The sequence below is a fragment of the Silurus meridionalis genome, chromosome 7, assembly GCF_014805685.1.
Source record: "Silurus meridionalis isolate SWU-2019-XX chromosome 7, ASM1480568v1, whole genome shotgun sequence".
In the NCBI taxonomy this organism is placed as follows: Eukaryota; Metazoa; Chordata; class Actinopteri; order Siluriformes; family Siluridae; genus Silurus; species Silurus meridionalis.
In genome coordinates this window covers 18,956,634-18,980,216 of record NC_060890.1, presented here as the reverse complement: position 1 = coordinate 18,980,216, position 23,583 = coordinate 18,956,634, and the positions used below count along the sequence as shown (strand labels likewise).

Genomic DNA, 23,583 nt, shown 5'->3' with positions numbered 1-23,583 from the left:
GTCACAATATAGGATGCCATCTGTGCATCTATTGTCTCTTTAGCACCACCTGCAGTATAGGAGGCTTGTCTGTGTGTGTTATATGGGTCATTCCTATAGAAGGGCTATACAATTCTGGCTCACATGGTCAGCATACTGTTTGTTTTTCACGTCAACAGATTTATGAGCTGAAATGTGTGGACATAATGGACATGTATAAGTTGGACTAAATTTGATTAGGTTTTTTTTTTTATCACTTTTGGGCAATTATATGTGACTGTGACATGCTGTGTGCTGGCCAGCAGGTGGCAAAAAGAGCCATGAGTTCTCTCCACACACACACACACACACACACACACACACACACACACACACACACACACAGAGCTCTCCAGGAGATGACAGGATCTGAGCTCCCAGCCTTGTGCATCCCAACAGTGTGTTTTGCGACACACTGCTGAGCTCCTCTGTGTATATGTGTGAGCCTGTCTGTGTTTGTGTGTGATTCAACCACCGCCTCTTCCTCCTCCATCACCTCCTCCTCTCCTCCTCTCCTCCACTCTGCTGCCAGCTTCATCCTGCGCTCCATCAGGGTTGGGGGTGTGTTTATGGTAAGCGCCAGCCCTGCGCTCTCTCTCTCTCTCTCTCTCTCTCTCTCTCTCTCTCTCTCATTCCTTCAAAAATCATCCACTCTAAAACTCCTCCTTTGACAATCCTTCTTGCTTTTTCTATCCTCCTCTTTCCTCCTGGCTGTTGCTCTTTCTTGATGAATCATTGTCCCCTGGCTCAGCTTTGAAGCCTGCTGGAGCCTGGAGTTGCATCCATCCTTTTTTTGCGCCTTTGCAGAACCATGGCTGAAATGATATAAGAGGCGATAAGAGGAGAACAGGGGGATGCTGAAACGTTCGTATGAAGCTCTGGGTCGTATGACAGCACATCCGTTCTTGTTTCAGAGCGTGTGCTTCCACTCACTGAGGATGACTGAGGATCCAGCTGCAGCACGCAGATTGAAAACGCAGCACAATCAGGATCGTGTTCTGCAGGTTGGTGTTATTGCTGTTCTCTGGATGCATTCAAGGAGAATTTTTTAATGCATGTATATCTACAGCTAAATGCGATCATACGCATTTTCATATGTCACCAAGATGTTTCATAACCTGTTAAACATCTCGATCAAGGCCTGGAGGACTGCATAGACATTCTCCACCAGATAGCTGCAAAAGCTTGGAGCAGACATTTCACAGGAGTGATGCTCAAACTGTTGGTTTGATTTCTAGTCTTGAATGAGCTTGAATTGTGTTGCTGAAAGATGTTTCTTTTCAGTCAGCTTGTCGGGTATAATCTATCTCTGATAAAAAAAATACAGTTTATGGTCAAGATCTGCTTTTTGTGAAACCATATTAGTGCCTTATTGATTTATTATAATCCTAATGTTAACATGCTGTAAAAGTGCAGAAATAATTCGATTCAAGTGCAGTCATTGAATCTTAATCTATTCATATAAATATATAAATCTAATCAGATTACGGTGATGTGTTAGACATCAGGGTTGTAATAAAGACTTTTAAAATGTGAGTATTAATTAGTGTTTATTTGTGAGTTTGGCTCATAAATATTAAAGGAACAAAGTAAAATATGGGATGGAAAAATATGTCTCGGGTTTAGAGCTAATTTGTATGTTCATGGATGTTTGCTGTAAAAAAAAATCATTAAAATCAAATTCTGATATCCCTAGAAGTTCAGATACTTTTGGCACTTTTTTATAACCACTTAAAACAGAAACTTTTTATATTCTATTATTTTTTTTATATTTAAAGATTTAATACAATATTCAATCTGGACCACAACAGAAACATTTTCTGCATTTTTGTACTTATTTCTTTGTTTGTTTGTTTTTTACTTGTTAATTCACAATTTATCATTTCAATGTGCAAAATGTTTATAGCTTTGCAATTACTTCCAAAACTGTGATCTGATTTCAAATCAGCACCTGAAGAACTACAATATATGACAGCATAAAAGTTATCCCAGATCTGACATAAAGTACCCATTATTGCACATTGTCCATCATCGTAATGAATTAATCTGAATGGAAGCACCATGATCACATGATCACTGACCCACCCCAGGCTCTGAGGGGGGATAAATCACAACCTGCTCAATTACTGATGCGCTTTCACAAACGTTACTCATCGTACAGCGTGTCTGAATCTGAATTATGAATGACAAGTACGACACAAATGCCCTCACCAATGTCTCCCCAAGCAAAACATGCTGAGTCACAGTGCTTAGAGTTGATTAAAGGGTTAAATTACCCTTTGTGGCTAAATTGTCTCATGCAGACTAGGACTAATCTGGCAATCCGGCCCACTTTGGGAATTCTCTCGCTGTTTATCATGAGGTTTCTGTGGAAACACTTGTGTTGTGCCCTGGTAATTTCGACTCTATGAATATTTTAAATGGTGAGACCCTTTTTTATGTAATTCAGTCTGCATCTGGCTGCAAATATGTATTACTATATATCACAGCCATGCTTTTTTTTCCCGTTGCAGAGACATTTACATATATCTTAAAGCATGCAGTTCAATTAGCATTTTTTTTGGCCTACTGAGATTAAAACTCCTGCACTTTAAGCATCATGTTTAAAGGAATACTTTACTTTGTTACAGCACAGTCTAACCTGATCTTTATCTACTGCATCTGTAGTGTATGAGTGAATAGTTTCAGCACAGTTCTGTTATAAGGAAATTATCAAAAATGCATATTTGATTTACAGTCTTGAAGACATAAAACTGTATAGATAAGAAGACTAACATGCAGTTATTAGATTATGTAGATAAACTTTTATGAACTAAATAATATTAAAACTAACGCATTTTTCGGACTACAAGCCACTACTTTTTTCCTACGTTTTGAACCCCGCGGCTTAAACAACGAAGCGGCTACTTTATGATTTTTTCCTGGGTTTTTCCTGGTTTCACAAACTTCAAGCCAAAAAACTAAGCGACATAACATTAGACCAATGAAATTTTCGAACGGAAACGAAAAAACGCACCTCACCTGTGTTCTGAGCTGCACAGCATCGGGAGAAAAAACTTTTTTTTAAACGCACGACGATGCCAAAAGATAAACTCTTGAGAGAAATAGTTGTGAAAGGAAGGAGGAAGACAGCGAACAATGGCTTTCTTGGTCGGCTACTGTTTAGATACAAGCCGTTGTAACGTGTTGAGTCAGGGTGAAGGGAGAGCTCGCTAACTCCAGTTGCAACAGAAATCATATAAGCACAGACAGGTTTCCAAAACTCGTGCTTTTTTATTTTTCTTGGCAACAGCGTTAAGGGTTAGTCAAAGAAACTTAGAAATGAGCATCAGAAAATAATAAGGACATAATTCTTGTCTTGCACACACGCAGTAATTCCCGGAAGAATGCTGTGCCAGGCTATTCCCAAAATACCGCTAAGGAAGCGCAACATATTTTATCCGTTACACCATGTGTAACGTGTCCTTTGTTAAAGCCTGTGTAAAGTACATTAGTGTAGACACCTGTGGCTTATTTATGTTAAAAATAAAAATATTTGTAAAATTCAGTGGGTGCGGCTTATATATGGGTGCGCTTTATAGTCCGGAAATTACGGTACATGGATGAAATTTAGGATGAGAAAGTCTTACCAAACTTTGTTCTTGTCCACTTTTGATTGTCCACAATGAAGAAAAACAATTAAATTACAGTTGTATTCACTATTCCAAAAGGTTTTGTAGCATCCTTACTTCATCCAATAGAAACTACAATGCTTTTAATGCTTTTAAACTAGGAACATACAATCATTAGTACATTTTACAGTTTATTTATGGTATTTGGCAGGTGCCCTTGTCCAGAATGGTGTAGAGTTATTTTACTTATTTCAGACAGCTAAGCAATTAAGCAATTAAAGGTTAAGAGCCTTTTAAAAGCGCCCACAATGTTAGCTTGGTAGTGCTGAGATTTAAATTTCCGACCTTTTAATCAAAAGTACAATTACTGAGATACCACTTCGCTAATCATAAATTCTTCAGTCTAAAAAATAACAGAAAAAAATATCTTTGATGGAATGCATTCTACAAGAATCTCTACAGATTATCAACTGATCTTCGACTTCCAATTTTTTTGAAATCTTTGCTCTCTATAATCACACGCATGAATGGTAGAGATTAGTGTGAACGAGGCTGAAATATTCTTTTAATATATTAATTATCATCCTATCTTAACAAAAAAAGCATAACTAAAAGTCTTTGGTATTTAGTGGTTATTAAACTGTAATTTCAGCTTCTTGTATGTAATTGAGCTGTACTATAGGTCTTTCTAAACAGACTGATGCCAGGAGGAATTTCCTTTTCACCTTAGCCAATGATCCACAAAATACACCCAGCTCAACTGAGCTGAACCATTCCCAACGTTCATCACACTGACAGCAAGACCGAGGACAGAGAGAGAGTGTTATTGCAGACATGTTGCCTCCGGTATAACAATTTATATCTCTCTACCTATGTGCTACGGACACATACAGATTTTTTTATCCCAAAATAATATTGACAATATTTATTTTAAATAAATTTGGTATCATAAATATTAATAATTATACCTAAGAACTGCTCTTTAACACTGTCCTGTGCTCAGCACATGCATCTTATTTCCAAAATACTTGTTATGAACATCAGTTCAAAACACTTAGTACTAACTGTAAAAAAAACCCCACAAACTAAAAAATACTTTTACCATGCCTCTTGTTAATAATGTTCTTTGCTAGTTGTATATTTCTTTCTGACAGACATTTCTTTCATCCCAGAGCAGTTCAATAGGATTTAGGTGTGATGACTGGGAAGGTCAATTCATGATAGATAACGCTCCAGCCAACTGTTTGCTCGCTAAATAACACACAGAGCTTGGACATACGCTTCAGTTTATTGTCTTGTTGTGTGGTAAAAATTGTTTTAAATAACAGCATAAAGTACGGCATGGCAGCCATGTTGGTTCAGTTTTCCTTTCACCCAAAATAAGTATCCATACTTCCCTGCTCCTAAACAACCCCAAACCATTAAGCTTCCATGTTTGAACCTTTATGTTTGACTGTTGCTGTGAACAGTCTGCTAGCATCTTCTCTCCTGTTCCTGTCTTACACAAGTTCTATCAAAGCAAGAAAATCCGAAATTTGGACTCTTTGGAATCTTGTGTTTTTTACCTTTTACCTAATTTGTTGAACTGAAACAAAAGGAACATGCATGTGTCTCAATCTAAAGACTAAGTGTATCCAAACCTTTGATGGCCCCTGTAATATCAATATGTAAAGGCTGACAAAAAAGGATGGGTTTCTTTTTGACCCTGGTTTGTCTCAACATTTCTTTCTTGGGCTTTCAGGAAGTTTGTCATACCAATTTTAAATCTGGTTTCTATAAAGCTGGTGTCACTGCTGGATTTCTTTAAATCTGCTTTGTAAAAAAACAATATAGATAAAACGTATATGTGCAATACATCACCATAGTGCACTGCATGACATCTCTAACAAAAGCAGCAATATTAACCTCATAAAGTGGCCCCAGGTGTTTTTGTGCATTTTTTCAGTGCATTATGTTTTTCCAGGAGATTTGAATTTAAGGCAAATTGTGTGTTTATGTGCAAATGCTACAGGAAAGAAAATGCGAAAGTATAATTGGTTCATGAAAAAGCTTAAAGACTGTTTTGAACTGTTTTGGCCGAGCTTTCCTCAGAGTGCTCAGCGTTTTTTTTTTCGAAAATGACCTTATAAGAAGATTTGTTGACCAAATTAGTTTGTTCTCCTCTGTCAGATATTGTGGAATGAAAACAAAACAGCTATTATATCCCCATGAATATATTTAAGCTTGTGAAGTTTGCTACATATGTGTCAGTGAGTACTGACCAGTGCACTCTTTGACCATCCAAAAAAAGAAGGTGAAAATTATTACATTATTGTATGCCTGCTAGAGGGCCCCGGTGTTGTCAACTCAAAATCTGATTGGTTAAAGCATCACCCTTCAAGTAACATATACTGTAAGCTGCAGGACCCTGCACGGTTGATTCTGAAGGCCTCACGGCAGATTCCTTTGACCCTGGCAACAAGTGATAGCTGAAATATGATTGGATAGATACTCTAATATAAATAGCCTCTACTAGAGGCAGCACGACTGAAAGAAGAATTATAAAATGGAGAGAATAGACTACTGGGAATAATTTAATACATATTAATGGACAAAAATCTATCAAAACACAATTTAATGATTCTGTGTTTAGGCCTGCAGAGAAGGCTTTGCTAACCCTGATGGCCTGCCGCTGCATGACAGATGTGTTAGACAGAGATAAAGCTGAAAAGCCATTTTATATTTAAGACTCTGACACAAAGCGTGTATGTGTCACAGCTTTGCCATGCTGTTAGTCCTACACTAATATTGTCTTTTACATACCCTAAAGCAGTGGTCTCCAACCCCCGGGCCGTGGACCAGCACCGGTACGTGGGTCAATCGGTACCCCAGCCCAAAACTCCGCCCCCTACTACCCTACCCCCTACTTTAGGGACCACTGCCCTAAAGTATCCAAAAGGCACAATAAGTCATGTAAGGGGAGTATTTTCATCAATAACCTGAGATCTGATTGATAATAAGCATTAATAAGCAGCATTTAAATGTTGTTTCCTTTCACACAGTTTTCATCCAGCATTTAACTGTGCTTTTTCAAAGTATTTATACATTTTTATTTACCTGCACTGTCGTCTCAACCAAAAATATCAAGATTTTAAATTTACTTCCTGTTTTCTAAGACTGCACAAGGCCGCAATTAGACCAGTTTTGCTAGAGACGCATAGTGAAGTGTCAGGAATGATATGCAGCTGGAATATAAGAGCTCATGGATGCAGATGAAAGAAAGGTGGAAAAATGCAAACATTTAGCTGCAAAAGATTGGGCTGTAAGCCGTGAATTTATACTGTTGTTCACGCTTATGGGAAATGAATTTTAAAACAATTCCCTGATGTGCATGCACACATGCTGTGTGTAGTGCACTTTCTTCCTATATTACATCGCTTAAAAAGTAATCTTTTTTTTTTTTTTTTTTCATTTGCCATATATTGTTTTCAGCCCAAACCTGTTTGATGTCTGAGGTAAAGTTAGAGGGTGTTTTAGTAGAACTGCAGTGGAGATGGTGTAGGATTGTGCAAACTATTTCACACATCACTTGGCTTGATCTTTTACATTCATGCACTTGATAAAGAAAAAGAAACTACAGTTCCTTCTGACAAAACTATTCCAATAGGAGGATTCACTAATAAAATTTCCGAAATGGTGAATGAATGTATGTCAGTATGAAAGCATGAAAGTTCTGCAGGTGTGTGTGCATGTTATGGTACGATGGAGTGGAATAATGAACAGGACTGTACTGTACTTCACATGCAGCATTCCAGGGTTTTCTACAGATTTCAGGTCCACCATTACTCTGACTAGGGTAAAATGGTTACTGAAAATAAATGAATGAATCAATGAATCATTGGCACAAAATGGGTATTTGCAAGACAATTTTCTGAAGCTTTCAGGCTTCTCTTTAATGTTACTTCATCAGTTTAGCTGCTAAAGCAGGAAACAACTAATACAGAACTTGGATGCTGAACTAAAAAACAGGAAAAAAATATAATTGTTTTATTTTATTTGGACCATTTGATTGTTATTCTCCATTTCTATTATAGACAACTTTCTTTCTTTCTTTCTTTCTTTCTTTCTTTCTTTCTTTCTTTCTTTCTTTCTTTCTTCTGGTTGTTTTTTTTCTTTGCTTGTTATTCACATTAAGCTACACACTTAAGAGCTACAACATCATTCTCTAAAGCAGTCTCAGATCAGCCAAATTTCCCAGATATGTGCGTGACTCAAGTTACATTGCTGTCGTTTCTAAGATTCTCTCATCACTACTGCTTAGGGAAATATCACATGTAGATGAGACTGAAGAAAACACAGAAACACACACAGATTCACACATTTTCACTTCTGAGTGACTAAGAAACTGTAATTATAAAATCAATTCTGTTTACGACAAAGGTTTTGATTCAATAGAAAATATGATGCAAAAAGCAAGACAATAAATGTAGAATATATACGAAAAATATATTGCATCATATTACACGCTCTAAATAATATAAAATGTATGACATTTGCTTTTTAGAAAATGTGGAAGTGCTTTCTTGTTCTGGACACTTACAGAGGTAATGCAGAGGAATTGATATTTTAGACACAAACAGCATTCTCAATTCAAAGTAGAGAATGAATTCAATAGCAACCCCCCTGTGGCTGTGTTTAATCCATTACCAGGGTTAATGTGACTGGGGAAAAAAATGCCCTTCAGTACATTACTTGTTGTTGACATGGTGAATTGATTTCCATAAACACAATTTCAGTAATGGGAACAATTTTCCATAATTAAGCAATAGACGATATGCTTTCAGTTGGGAGTAAGTAATAAGCATAATCATTATGACCGTTAATGAGAAGCCGAGAGCTTTGTACAGTAGGTGCTACAATGTGTTAAAAAGTAACTCATGATTTTGTTTTCGAAAGCAGTCCCTATTTGCTGTCGCGGTTTCTGGGTTGAAAGAAAAGGCGTCACATGTATGGGCTTCAAGGAGATTTGAGCCCTGTGTTGCTTATTATGACTTTCCCCCACTGAGCCACTGAGACGGATTATCTTTCTTCTAACCAAAATATGATTTACTAAGTATTGTGGACTGTTTTTTCTTTTCTTCTGGATTCAAGAAATGCATGCAAAAACATTTTCCCTGTTATTCTCCACAAATAATAATTTTTCTTATTAATAATAATAATAATAATAATAATAATAATAATAATAAATTATGTGATGTGCTTTTAGTGCAGTGTCTATATGGGATACACTTTTTCACTATATATATACAGTACAGACCAAAAGTTTGGACACACCTTCTCATTCAAAGAGTTTTCTTTATTTTCATGACTATGAAAATTGTAGAGTCACACTGAAGGCATCAAGGTCTATTTGACCAAGGAGGAGAGTGATGGGGTGCTGCGCCAGATGACCTGGCCTCCACAGTCACCGGACCTGAACCCAATCGAGATGGTTTAGGGGTGAGCTGGACCGCAGAGTGAATGCAAAAGGGCCAACAAGTGCCAAGCATCTCTCGGGGAACTCCTTCAAGACTGTTGGAAGACCATTTCAGGTGACTACCTCTTGAAGCTCATCAAGAGAATGCCAAGAGTGTGCAAAGCAGTAATCAAAGCAAAAGGTGGCTACTTTGAAGAACCTACAATATGACATTTTTCAGTTGTTTCACACTTTTTTGTTATGTATATAATTCCATATATAATTCCACATGTGTTAATTCATAGTTTTGATGCCTTCAGTGTGAATCTTCATAGTCATGAAAATAAAGAAAACTCTTTGAATGAGAAGGTGTGTCCAAACTTTTGGTCTGTACTGTATATATATATATATATATATATATATATATATATATATATATATATATATATATATATATATATAAATACAACATGAATATGCTCTTATTGCTAAAGACACCAGTGAAACTATACTTTTTATAACAGCATGTCCTGCAGTGTTAGATTGTATATCAAGATATGTCCAAAAAACAATCTCCTTTCATCATGTACTGTCAGAGCAGCTTTAAATTATTGTTTCTTTACCACTTTATATTTTGTATCTCTTATTGTAATGAGACAATGCAGTGTAGCTTGCATGCTACCGAGAAACTGCAGAACACAAAGTCCTCTTTCTTGAGGACTGCCCTGTGTTAGACTATAAAAAGTTGCAGCACTTTTACATTTACATTTACATTTACATTTACATTTGCGGCATTAAGCAGACGCCCTTATCCAGAGCGACGTACAAAAGTGCTTTAAATCGCTAGTAAGTAATAAATCTACACTGGTACGCCAGATTACAAACTTAATATAAATATAACTCTAGAATTCTACAAACTTGGAAAGTGCTAATTTAAGTGTTTCAGTAAGAGGTAGGTCTTCAGTCGTCGCTTGGAGATAATCAGGGACTCCGCTGTACGGACATCTAGGGAAAGTTCCATCCACCACCTTGGTGCCAGAACAGAGAAGAGCCTTGAAGTGTACTTACCTCAACTTCTGAGAGAAGGTGGTACCAGTCGAGCAGTGCTGGAGGATCTCAGACAGCGTGGTGCAGTGCGAGATGTGATGAGGTCACTGAGGTAAGATGGTGCTGGTCCATTTTTGGCCTTGTAGGCAAGCATCAGTGTTTTGAATCTGATACGTGCAGCTACTGGAAGCCATTGAAGGAAGCGCAGCAGTGGGGTGGTGTGGGAGAACTTGGGCTGATTAAACAAGCCGTGCAGCTGCGTTTTGGATCATTTGCAGTGGACGGATAGCGTTCAGGGGGAGACCTGCCAGCAGAGAGTTGCAGCAGTCCAGTCTTGAAATCACAAGAGACTGAACAAGCACCTGGGCAGCCTGTGTGGACAGAAATGGTTGAACCCTTTGGATGTTGTAAAGAAGAAATTTACAAGAACGAGACACATTAGCAACATGTGGGAAGAAAGACAGTTCATTGTCCATAGTTACCCCAAGGTTACGAGCAGTGGCTGAAGGGAAGAGCAGAGAGTCATGAAGTGTTATTTGGAGATCTTGAGTCTGCACGGGGCAGATGTGGATCCCCTCCATGTTACCTGGTATGAGCGACCTACCAGGTAGGAAGCAAACAATTCCCATGCTGTTCCGCATATACCGAGGCTCTTGAGGGTTGACAAAAGTGTCTTGTGGTTGACTGTGTCAAATGCTGCTTAAAGGTCCAGGAAGATAAGTACAGATGAGAGCTTGGCTGACCGAGCATCATGCAGTTTCTCAGAAACAGCCAAAAGTGCTGTCTCTGTGGAATGTGCCGCTTTGAACCCAGACTGGTTAGGATCATGGAGGTTGTTCTGTGAGAGATAGACCGACAGTTGGTTAAAAACAGTGCGTTTCAGAGATTTAGAAAGAAAGGAGAGAAGTGATACCGGTCTGTAGTTGTTGATGTCTGATCGATCCAGAACAGGTTTCTTCAAGATGGGAACGACCCTTGCTTGCTTGAAGGTAGTTGGTACATAGCCAGATGTTAATGACCCGTTGCTGATTGTATACTTTTACAAAGCAATGCCACCCCAAAGTGTAACAGCATGATCCAACAAGTGTTATTACACTCACAGCAGTGATTTAATCAATGTTTCACATTTTTGGCAATTTATTTGCGAAGGACACATAATGCTTTTTAACTGCTGCTAGTGTGTTGCTGGGGTCAAAGAGTGTGTTGCCTTGAGCCTTCACAGTCAGCAGCTGCAGACTATTGCAGTGTTTAGTTCATGCTGCTTGATTGCTTTTAACCAATCAGATTGTGAGTTTGTGACACTGAGGCATAGAAGGCATCCAATAGTGTCTCCATTTTCACAACATTTGATTGGAGAGCCCACTAGTCAACTCACAAACCTCATCTGTAGAAAACTGCCCAAAGTCAACTTTATTTGTGTGGATTTAATAGCCGTTTTATCATTTCACAATGGCCGACAAAGGGGAAGAAATTTATTTGGTCACAGGTATACTTAAAAAGACATTTACAAGATAGACTTTTCAAAAATCTAGACATCATTAAGAAATGTCAGTCAAAACAGTCCAAAACAGCAATTTATACTTTTATGTTTTCCTTCCTGTCAGATTTGCACAAAATACACAAATTTGCCTTAATTTCGAATCCCCAGAAAAAACAGTAATGTACGGAACAAATGCACAAAAATGCATGAAAAAAAAAGCATTTTATAAGGTTAATATTTATGCTTCTGCTAGAGATGATGTATGTGAGCGGTGCAGCTGTGCCTGCAGAAAACGAGTTTTCAAAAGGAACTTGTTGAATTGTGCTCATTGATTTTCTTGCTTTGGTAATTCTTTCTGCATGAGATACCTGTCTCTGTTGTACTGTTTCTGTATGATTTTGTCGATTGATTCAGGTAGGACACCACTGCATTACTTGTATCTGAGAACCTAAAGTCTCTTAAATGTTGGGAAACCTACTGACTGTTACACAGTGCAGACACTTGAGACTCCTTCTATAAATGCTACATAAAGATTTTCTGTTATTTGTCTCCTGTTAAATGTTACATAAACTACAGTAAACCTTTTCATACCATCAACTTTGCGTTTGTTAAATGCTTTCACTTAGATATTTATTATTAGTTTTAGATCATATGGTGCATTTCCATTGCAATTCCCACAATGAGTAAGCTCTGAAATTAAAGAGCAGCACTAGTGCATAGTAATTATTAACTATTGTTCACAGTGTACAATCCTAAACAATACATTTCCTCTAAACACCTACTGTTAGACCGTAGAATTAATTAAAAATTTCTGTAGAAATGCTGAACCCAAAAAAGGCCTTGTGGAGGACTGATCAGGCCAACAGATTACATTTACTGTAATGAGTTTGCACAGTGCAGAAAAATGCTGCTTAAACATAAAACACATGCTGGCATATGCATACATTTATTATATAATAGATATTAGGGATGCACCGAATATTCGGCCACCGAAAATTTTCGGCTGAAAATGGCCCAAAAGTGCATTTTCGGTTTTCGGCCGAAAGACTTTGATCACCGAAAAAACACGGCCGAAACAGTTTGCCTGCACGTGCATGTCTGAAACAACATGTCTGCGGTGTGGACGTATTTCAGAATATCTGAGAAAGACCCACGGATAGCGATTTGCAAAACATGTAATGCCGAAATTTCATCTGCAAAAACTTTCTCCACGTCGGGTTTAATTTATCACCAGAAATCCAAACATCCCTATCGCTATGCTGAATATGAGAGAAACGCGGCACAGAAAAGCAAAACCCCTCCGAGCATGCGCACTCCGTCTGTGGCGGACGTTTTTGAAAAGGCAGGAAGTTTCCCAGTGATATTGCTGTATTGTTGTATCTTTAAACAGTTGCACTTGTTCTGAATGCACTTTGTTTTTATGATAGAACATATTTAATTTTACAACCTTTCAGCAGGCCAGAGGGCCTGTACACTATTATTTAATGTACACATGAGTGCATTTAAGTTTAAATTTTAATTTATTTTATCCTGTGCATTGTTGCAATGTGCTATAAATAAATCTTTTTATAATTTGTAATTGATTTATGCTTTGAAACTTTAATATTAATTTATGCAATTGAAATGCCTTGATTTTAGTACGTTTAGTACACAATCATAGCCATAAATGCAATGGTAATAATAATTGGCATTATTTCTTTCGGTGTTTCGGTTTTCGGCCTTGCTTTCCTCTTTTTCGGTTTTCGGTTTCAGCCAAAAATTTTCATTTCGGTGCATCCCTAATAGATATTAAGCATGTGTCAACATCCACTTGCCAACAAAAGAGATGACTGTAATGTAGAAGATTTCCTGCTTGCATTTTGAAAGCATGCCAGTTACAGTAGCTCTGAACATGGCTTTTTGAACCCTTCAAAAAATATTCCTACATCCTTTATACATGAATTTGTAAAAAGCAGAGTTGAGCTGAGTTTTGCTTTCTGAATGCAATGAATAATGATTGCTGTTTCATAATAGAGCACTTGGGTTCATTTTAGATGCGTATTTGGATTTTGTTTTAATGTTTGCGGTTTGTTAGTGCCAGCAGTGTGAAAACCATTAGAGGCACAAAAAAAGAATTAGATATACCGTAATTTCCGGATATAGCGCACCCATATATAAGCCGCACCCACTCAATTTTACAAATATTTTTATTTTTAACATAAATAAGCCGCACCTGTCTATAAGCCGTAAGTGTCTACACCAATGTACTTTACACAGACTTTAACGAAAGACACGTTACACACGGTGTAACAGGTGAAATATGTTGTGCTTCCTTTAGGAGCATAGCGGTATTTTGGGAATAGCCTGCCACTGCATTTTTCCAGTATTACTGCGTGTGTTCAAGACGAGGATTATGTCATTATTTTCTGATGCTCATTTCTAAGTTTCTTTGACTAACCCTTAACGCTGTTGCCAAGAAAAAAAAAAAAGCACAAGTTTTGGAAACCTGTCTGTGCTTATATGATTTCTGTTGCAACTGGAGTTAGCGAGCTCTCCTTCACCCAGACTCAACACGTTACAACGGCTTGTATCTAAACAGTAGCCTACCAAGTAAGTCATTGTTCACTGTCTTCCTCCTTCCTTTCACAACTATTTCTCTCAGGAGTTTATCTTTTGGCATCGTCGTGCGTTTAAAAAAAAACAATTTTCTCCCGATGTCGTGCAGCTCAGAACACAGGTGAGGTGCGTTTTTTCGTTTCTGTTTGGAAATTTCATTGGTCTAATGTTATAGGGCTCAGTTTTTTGGCTTGAAGTTTGTGAAACCGGGAAAAACCCAGGAAAAATATATAAATAAGCTGCTTCGTTGTTTAAGCCTCGGGGTTCAAAGCGTAGGAAAAAGTAGCGGCTTATAGTCCGAAAAATACGTTAGTTTGAACTTACTAATATAGCACTATTTACAGTAATTTTTAGGGACCAACAAGGCCTTTTCTGCAGAGCTCAGAATCACTTACTTAGTTTGTATATTTATATATATATATATATATATATATATATATATATATATATATATATATATACAAGTTCAAATGGTACAGCTGAAATATGATTAGATAGAAACTACACACACACACACATTTATATATATATATATATATATATATATATATATATATATATATATATATATATATATATGTGTGTGTGTGTGTGTGTGTGTGTGTGTGTGTGTGTGTGTGTGTGTAGTTTCTATCTAATCATATTTCAGCTGTACCATTTGCACTGCGGGCTCCTGTAGTGTTAAGTACATTCAAGCTGATTTAGGAGACAGCGGGTTGGTGACCACGGGGCCATCTGGAAGGCGTACAGTCATTTTAGCATTTTCACCTCCTTTGATTAGATGTTCAGAGAGCGCACATAGTGCACATAGTCAAAGCTAGCAAATTGCACAAGCTCAAATATATTCATGTAGACTTCATATAGCTGTTTGTTTATTTCACAAAGGCCATTTTCAACACTGACTTTTCACGGAAAGCTAGACATTATGAAATAAGTTCAGATGAGCTCTGAATGAAAGAGCAACACTGGTGCATAGTAATTATTAACTATTGTTCACAGTGTACAGTCCTAAACAATACATTGCCTTTAATCACCTACTGCTAGACCATAGAAATAATCATACTCAGGATTCCTGCAGAAATGCTGAACCTGAAAAAAAATCAAGATCATTTATAATTTGGCACTTTCTTTTCTGTACAATTTGCACAAAACACACACAATTTGCCTTACTTTTAAATCCCCAGAAAAACCACAATATTTGGAAAGAAATGCACAAAAATGCAGGGAAAACCCAGGGTCATTTTATGAGGTTATTATTGATGCTTCAGCTAGAGATAATGTAAGTGTGTACAGTGGTGCAGCTGTCTTGTAGTGAATTGTGTTCATTGGGTTTATTGCTTTTTTAATGACATTCATTCTTACTGTATGTATGAGGTACCTGTGTGTGATGCAGTACTTCGGTATACTGCGTATTTGTATAACATTGTTGGTTTCTATAACAGTGGCGCCATAATGATGGTATTGAGAGGTGAATTGACACCACTGATGGCTTAGGTGGGAAATGCATAACCTGCCACTAGTAACCACAGTATTTAGCTTAAAAAATATCCACGGACATGTATATAAACACATACAACTCACATAATTGGAGTCACAAAATTCTATAGGATAATGTTGTATGCCTTGATTTACAAAAACGGAAAATTATATATATATATATATATATATATATATATATATATATATATATATATATATATATATATATATATAAAACACCTCCTCTTGAACACATACTGACACACACTTCTATCTTTTATTACACATTTTGCCTCCCTCTGCTCAGTTTCCAAAGAAAAAATGTAACATTATTTAAAAAAATTTGCTGGACAGCTACAAGGTGATTATCGAACTGGCGAGAACTACAGCTCTGTAAATAGGACATATCTTCCTTGCCAACCACAGAGAGAGCATATGTCTCAACCTTCCAGTAAAGCGAAGCATTGGCAATTTTACAGTGTTGGGTATTCACAGTGACACAGACACAGACTGGATTGAAATTGCTATAAAGTAACACATACCTTTATTAGATTTACTTGTAATCAGGCTCTTGGTAAACTAAGTGGGAAATTAGTGACGAGATTTAAGTTTTTTAGTTTTTTTTTTCTAGAAGCTAATGCTTATAAAGTTTTATTATGACCACTGCCCTTAAAGTATTTTATTACTGCATACATCAAGAAAATAATCATGCCATGAAATCTGAAGCCTTTTATTAGTTTCCTGTGTGCAGTATTTCTCAGTGATATATGGCAAGTTCAAAGTGCTAATGTGTGGGCATGTGCTGATGTGAAATGTTAGTAAATGTTTTAGATTGAAGGTGCATATAGACCTTTTTCTATATTAATATTAAATTACTTTTGGTTTCTGTTTTTTATGTTTTAATAAATGATTTTTTATAAATATAAATATATAAAAATACTTTCTTAGTTTCTGTAATAAGTAATAAGGGTTTATTCAGACCTTTTTAAAGTGATGCGATGATGACGATCACAGTGGAATTTTTTTCTAATTTTGAAATAGTTATATTAAAATTATATTTTCTTTACCCCATTTCAGGTAAACATATTTGTGATTTTGACCATGTTTCTAATGCCTCTTTTATTAAAGTGTGTAAAGCAGCTCAATTATGTCTAGGTTGTGTGATCAGAGGCCTATCTATTGCAGACTGTACTGTGTTTTTCCCGTGCAAATTTTGTTTGCACAGCATTGCGGTGTGTTTTTGTATAGAGAAGATGTGCCAGATTGAAAATCAATCACACCTGATGGTAAAACCAGAATACATGGAGGTTATTGATTTTTTAGTTTACAAAACAAGGATGCTGAAAAAGCCAAACCATCGCATTGCACTTATGTTGTTTGATCTTTTTCAATGAAACACAATCTGTAAAATATTTTGGCAGAATGAATATAATTTTCAGCTGTATTGCTTTTCATTTTAATCATTGTGTTGCAGAAGAGTCACAATGAAATGCAAAAACTGTCTATTTATAGCTCTAACAATACTCTGTGGCATGGTGGTCAATGGTTATATTATAACTTAGAGCTCACACCAGGACCAGTTTTTGGTCATGCACATTGTCCTCATATTACACTGTCAGTATTTTTTATTTCAGGTTTTCCCAGGCCTGATTGCTTTTCTGTCTAAGGTCATTAAGTATTACTGAAAAAGCATTACCCTGAAAAGCGTGTTAAAGTGTGTAATTAGAAACAACATTGCTGTTTTTATGAGCTTTGTTTATTAAACTCCATGTAAATACAGTTGCTAGTGTGTGGGAGAGAAATCTCAGTGTAAGCTTCAGTTCTAAGCTCACCTTTAGCCCCTAGCGAATATTAATGCATGACTGAAAGCCATGTATTAAAAAAGCAGGATGTGTGTAGTGAGGTTTAGCAGCCAAGTGAATAATGATTCAATCCTGTTCTGCCAAACCATTTGAATCGAATAGTGAGATTTAAAACTTTAATGGCCTGTTTCCAAAGCTATTCTGCAAATGCCTCTGTCAGCATCCTCAGCCTCTCTTACCATCCTGAGCCTCTCTTTCAGAAGGGAATTAAAAAATTGGGAAAAGTAAAGAGATTACATCATAGAAACTAAAGTGAAAAATCTGTTATTCTCTAAAGTTGACATTAAAAAGTGACATTGAAAGACCAACGTACACGCGAGATCTGCATGATCTAATTTCTCTAGGTGTAAATAATTTTATAAAGAGATACACGCTAAAACTCTTCCAGCTTGTCTGCTTTGTTAAGTGTGTCATATGTCTTTTTTTGCAATCTGCAGGTGGGTGGGAAGATGTAGCTGAACACTGACCAAATTCAAACCGGGATCCTTCACAACCTCAGGTCATCCCTGGGAAAGGTGCGGCCGGCAGAGAGCCATCCACCATGGCCAAGAAAGCACCCAGTGGGCGGGGAAAGGGGGAGCGGGCAGATGCCATGGCGGCTCTTCAGGCAGCCAATGAGGAACTGAGGGCCAAACTTACAGACATCCAAATCGAACTGCAGCAAGAGAAGAACAAGGTGAGCAGAAACAGTGATTAAATGTTCTTTTATTTTCAGCATGGATTTTAAGGGGCCCTTGTTAATAACAACAATTATTTACCAAGTTACTGATCTCTAAATGCTGAATACAAACATTTTATTATTTTGTTCAGCTTACTACTAGGACTGCTTAAAGACTGATTGTAGTTGTGTATGGTTTTCATATAGTTTTGGAGTCTGATAGTCTCTGATAGTCTTTCTCCTTTATAGTTATGCTTATTAGATCTTTAATCTGTTTAATGTACTGAACAGCTCTATTATTTATTTAATCGACCAAAGAGATAGAACCAGCAAAATCTTTTACAATATTGCAGTCATATGTACTAAAATACATTTATATCATGCAATGGGTAGCATTGCTGCCTTACAGTTCAAATATATTTTGATTATGTGCTTGAGTGTGCAATGATGAAATTGTCATCAGTGTTATTTTGTCTCTCCCACTCCTTCCAAAAGCATTCCAGTAGGTGGACTTGCTTTGCTAGATTTGCCCCAAAGTGTAAATGAGTGTGCATGGTGTCCTGCAATAGACTGGTGTCCCATCAGGTATGTCCTACCCCGTGTTTTCAGGGTGCCCCGTGTAACCCTTCTCAGGTTTACTCCTTAATGAAGATCATAGAATTTATTAAGCCACAAAATTTCTCAAAAGAAATGTTAAAAAGGATTAGACATCAATGTTTAATAAATCACACGTTCTTGGGAGCTGTGATATTTGAGATACAGGTCTGAAATATTAGATGTCGGGGTAAACAGCTGTGAGCAACTGATTCATGGTCAACTCATTTGCATTTACTGAAATTTTGAAATGATCTATATTGCAAAACTGTAAATGGTATGCATGTAAATAATGCACATGTTGACAGGGAGTAATATTGGTTAGGCTACAGCCATGCATTAATCTGTGTATTGTGTTTAAAGCTACATTAATCCAATTATTGTAGAAACTCCGTCATGGTGTCAGTGTACTTTTTCCTGCTATATATATATATATATATATATATATATATATATATATATATATATATATATACATACATACAGTGGAACCCGGATATGCCGGCGGCCTAGGGGACGCCAAAAAGCGTAGAGATAACCGATGATCGAGATAAACGAAAACCAATATGGCGGCAATATATTAACGTGCTTGAAATGTCTTTATGTACATGATGTGTGTTATTAAATGAGAATGTGCATGCACGTGTTTTTGGAGGTTTGTTTACACAATAGCGTTGCCGCGATTTAATTGATTGGTCATGCGGATCGAGATAACCTGTAATGCGGATAAGGAGGCGGAAGCCGAAGTAAACGCAAACAAAGTTTATTAAGAATACTCAGGAGCTAATCCACCAATACTTGTAGCTAAGCAGTAATATACAGTGGTGGATATTACGCGCGGTCCACGAAGTTCTGTAAAAGCAAAGACAGTTCGTGTAGAGAATCCACGGATCCACGCTATGGAAAGCGCAGCGCTGGGCAGCAACGGAAAAACGTGGTGCAGATAGTGTGAACATGGAAAACAGCAGGATCGGGGTAATCCGGGGTGCCGTTGAGAGAATGCGGAGTCCGAGAAGAAGGGTATGTAGTGGGATACGTATACGCGATTACACAGACCGCCATGAACCAACACATACGATCATGCACAAACAATAACGGCCCGCGAGTTTGTGGAGGTGAGGGGCCTAAATAGGAGATGGGATGAGTGAGTAAATGAGAGTCAGGTGTGTGTGATCAGCATGACTGCGAGGAGCTCGCCCGCACGGGAGAAGAAGCAGGGTGCGAGAGAGAAAGAGAGATATAGGGCATTAAAAATGTATATGGAGCCTTCATTTCACCTTATCTGCTGTCACGCATACATCTACAGGGAGTGCAGAATTATTAGGCAAATGAGTATTTTGACCACATCATCCTCGTTATGCATGTTGTCTTACTCCAAGCTGTATAGGCTGGAAAGCCTACTACCAATTAAGCATATTAGGTGATGTGCATCTCTGTAATGAGAAGGGGTGTGGTCTAATGACATCAACACCCTATATCAGGTGTGCATAATTATTAGGCAACTTCCTTTCCTTTGGCAAAATGGGTCAAAAGAAGGACTTGACAGGCTCAGAAAAGTCAAAAATAGTGAGATATATTGCAGAGGGATGCAGCAGTCTTAAAATAGCCAAGCTTCTGAAGCGTGATCATCGAACAATCAAGCGTTTCATTCAAAATAGTCGACAGGGTCGCAAGAAGCGTGTGGAAAAACCAAGGCGCAAAATAACTGCCCGTGAACTGAGAAAAGTCAAGCGTGCATCTGCCAAGATGCCACTTGCCACCAGTTTGGCCATATTTCAGAGCTGCAACATCACTGAGTGCCCAAAAGCACAAGGTGTGCAATACTCAGAGACATGGCCAAGGTAAGAAAGGCAGAAAGTCGACCACCACTGAACAAGACACACAAGCTGAAACGTCAAGACTGGGCCAAGAAATATCTCAAGACTGATTTTCTAAGGTTTTATGGACTGATGAAATGAGAGTGAGTCTTGATGGGCCAGATGGATGGGCCCGTGGCTGGATTGGTAAAGGGCAGAGAGCTCCAGTCCGACTCAGACGCCAGCAAGGTGGAGGTGGAGTACTGGTTTGGGCTGGTATCATCAAAGATGAGCTTGTGGGGCCTTTTCGGGTTGAGGATGGAGTCAAGCTGAACTCCCAGTCCTACTGCCAGTTTCTGGAAGACACCTTCTTCAAGCAGTGGTACAGGAAGAAGTCTGCATCCTTCAAGAAAAACATGATTTTCATGCAGGACAATGCTCCATCACACACGCCCAAGTACTCCACAGCGTGGCTGGCAAGAAAGGGTATAAAAGAAGAAAATCTAATGATATGGCCTCCTTGTTCACCTGATCTGAACCCCATTGAGAACCTGTGGTCCATCATCAAATGTGCGATTTACAAGGAGGAAAACAGTACACCTCTGAACAGTGTCTGGGAGGCTGTGGTTGCTGCTGCACGCAATGTTGATGGTGAACAGATCAAAACACTGACAGAATCCATGGATGGCAGGCTTTTGAGTGTCCTTGCAAAGAAAGGTGGCTATATTGGTCACTGATTTGTTTTTGTTTGGTTTTGAATGTCAGACATGTATATTTGTGAATGTTGAGATGTTATATTGGTTTCACTGGTAAAAATAAACAATTGAAATGGGTATGAATTTGTTTTTTGTTAAGTTGCCTAATAATTATGCACAGTAATAGTCACCTGCACACACAGATATCCCCCTAAAATAGCTAAAACTAAAAACTACTTCCAAAAATATTCAGCTTTGATATTAATGAGTTTTTTGTGTTCATTGAGAACATGGTTGTTGTTCAAATTAAATCCTCAAATAAAATTAATCCTCAAAAATACAACTTGCCTAATAATTCTGCACTCCCTGTATATTCTGCTCTGGGTACATGTGTGCACATGTGTGTTGTGCACATATGCGTGGTGTGTGCATGTGTTGTGTGTCTATGTACGTATGTATAGAAATGTGATCTTCCTGAGGAACGTCTCTAGGTTACGTATGTAACCCTAGTTCCCTGATTGAACGAGACGCTGCGTCGAAACGCTTTGGGAACGCTTCGCATTGTACACGCTCTGAATCACGTGTGAAATCCGGCCAATAGGCAAGTAGTGACATCACCAGTGGGCAAACACAAAATGGCTGAGCGATGGTAGCGACATTAGCTTCTGAAAGAGAGAAGGTAAGCGCCTCAGGGATGCAGAGAGTATGGCCTGTTGACAGCAGCGTCTTGTTACCCTCAGGGAACTAGGGTTACATACATAACCTAGAAACGTTCCCTTTCAGGAACTCAAGCTGCGTCGAGAGTGTCCAATCACGCCATACTGACCAGTCCCTGCCTAGTGTGTCTGAGCACCACCAACGTGCAGGACAGAGGAGCAAGGAGTGGCTCTGATGTCGAGGTCGTAAAACCTGACAAAGGTCAAAGGGGTGGACCAGCCAGCATTGTTGCATATGTCCCGCAGGGAAACTCCAGCGGACCAGGACCTAGAGGCTGTCATACTCCGGGTGGAATGAGCCTTGACTACGAAAGGAGTGGGAAAACCAGAGGACTTATAAGATGGGGTAATGGCATCCATTATACATCTGCTTACAGTCTGCTTATTGACAGGAAAACCTCTACTATTCGGGCCATAGCAGACAACCAGCCACTCCGACTTTCTTCACGGACTCGTCCTGTGGAGATATGTATCCAGTGCTCACACTGGACACAGTCGATTTAGCTTCTCCTGGTCTGGGCTAGGAAAGGAGGAGGGCAGAATGCCTGCAGTATGACAGGTCGCAAGGGAGCCGTAGGTTCCCAGGTTTAGGGTAGAGAAAGGCACTGGCCATGCCTGGGGTAAACTCTAGGAATAACGGGGCCACAGACAGAGCCTGTTGGTCCCTGACCCTCTTAAGGGATGATCTCACCGACAGGTACCTAAGGGCCACCTTGACCAAGGGCTCGAAGGGGGGCTCAGATAGAGCCGCCAACACAACGGCCAAATTGCACACAGGCACTCTGGGTCATATCCCGGGACTCAGCTTCCAGGTGCTACTTAGGAAACGTGTCACAAGAGGGTGTTTCACCAGTGACTGGGGTACAATAAGCCGGGATAGTGGACACGTAAACCTCCAGGGTGGACGGAGCTAACCCTGTGGCAAACTGTTCCTGCAAGAACTCCAGAACTGAACCAAACGGGCATAGCTTCCATAACTTTCCGAAGAATTTCTCAAGGAGGTCCCTCAAGGAGGGACAGCAGATCCGTGGACCACAGTCTGCCGGGCCAACGAGGTGCCACCAGGAGGAGATGTACTCCTTCCTGAAGGATTCTCTCCAGAACTCAGGGGAGCAGCGAGATAGGGGGAAGGCGTACAGACATAGCCTCGGCCACATCTGCACCATTGCGTCCAGCCCCAGTGGGGCTGGGTGAGAGAGAGAGAACAAGAGGGCACAGTGTGAAGTCTCCTGAGTCGCAAACAGATCTGCCTGGGCTCTGTAATATCTCTGCCATATCTGCTCCACCACTTCGGGGTGGAGCCTCCATTCCCCGGGCCTTGGCCCTTGCCTCGAAAGGGCGTCCGCTTTTGATGTATGATACCACCGACATGTTGTCCGTACGGACCAGCACGTTGCGATCTCTCAGGTCTTGGAGGAAGTGCTAAAAGTACAGCCATCATCTCCAGGCAGTTTATGTGCCATGAACGATGTAGCTCATAGGCCCTCAGACAGGAATGTATGTTCTCTCCATATATCTAAGGTTGGAAGAGCTCGCCTTGAGACCTTGATAGTACGGAGTGGGTTGCCCCCTCAGGAGAACTCTCTGTCTCTAACCCA

General features: G+C 38.9%; 1 protein-coding gene across 8 annotated transcripts in view; it reads left to right on the top strand.

Moving 5' to 3' along the window:
• Positions 1-390: 390 nt before the first annotated feature.
• jakmip3 (Janus kinase and microtubule interacting protein 3) overlaps positions 391-23,583 on the top strand; it is a 64,209-nt gene continuing 41,016 nt past the window's right edge. For 4 of the 8 annotated variants that reach the window (XM_046854400.1, XM_046854398.1, XM_046854394.1 and 1 more), the window contains exons 1-2: positions 646-1,022; positions 17,964-18,202. In XM_046854400.1, the coding sequence (XP_046710356.1) occupies positions 18,068-18,202 (135 nt within the window). In that variant the 5' untranslated portion in view covers positions 646-1,022; positions 17,964-18,067. Of the gene's footprint in view, positions 591-644; positions 1,023-17,963; positions 18,203-23,583 lie in introns of those variants that run through there. The other 4 variants (XM_046854396.1, XM_046854395.1, XM_046854392.1 and 1 more) reach the window with 2 other exon arrangements.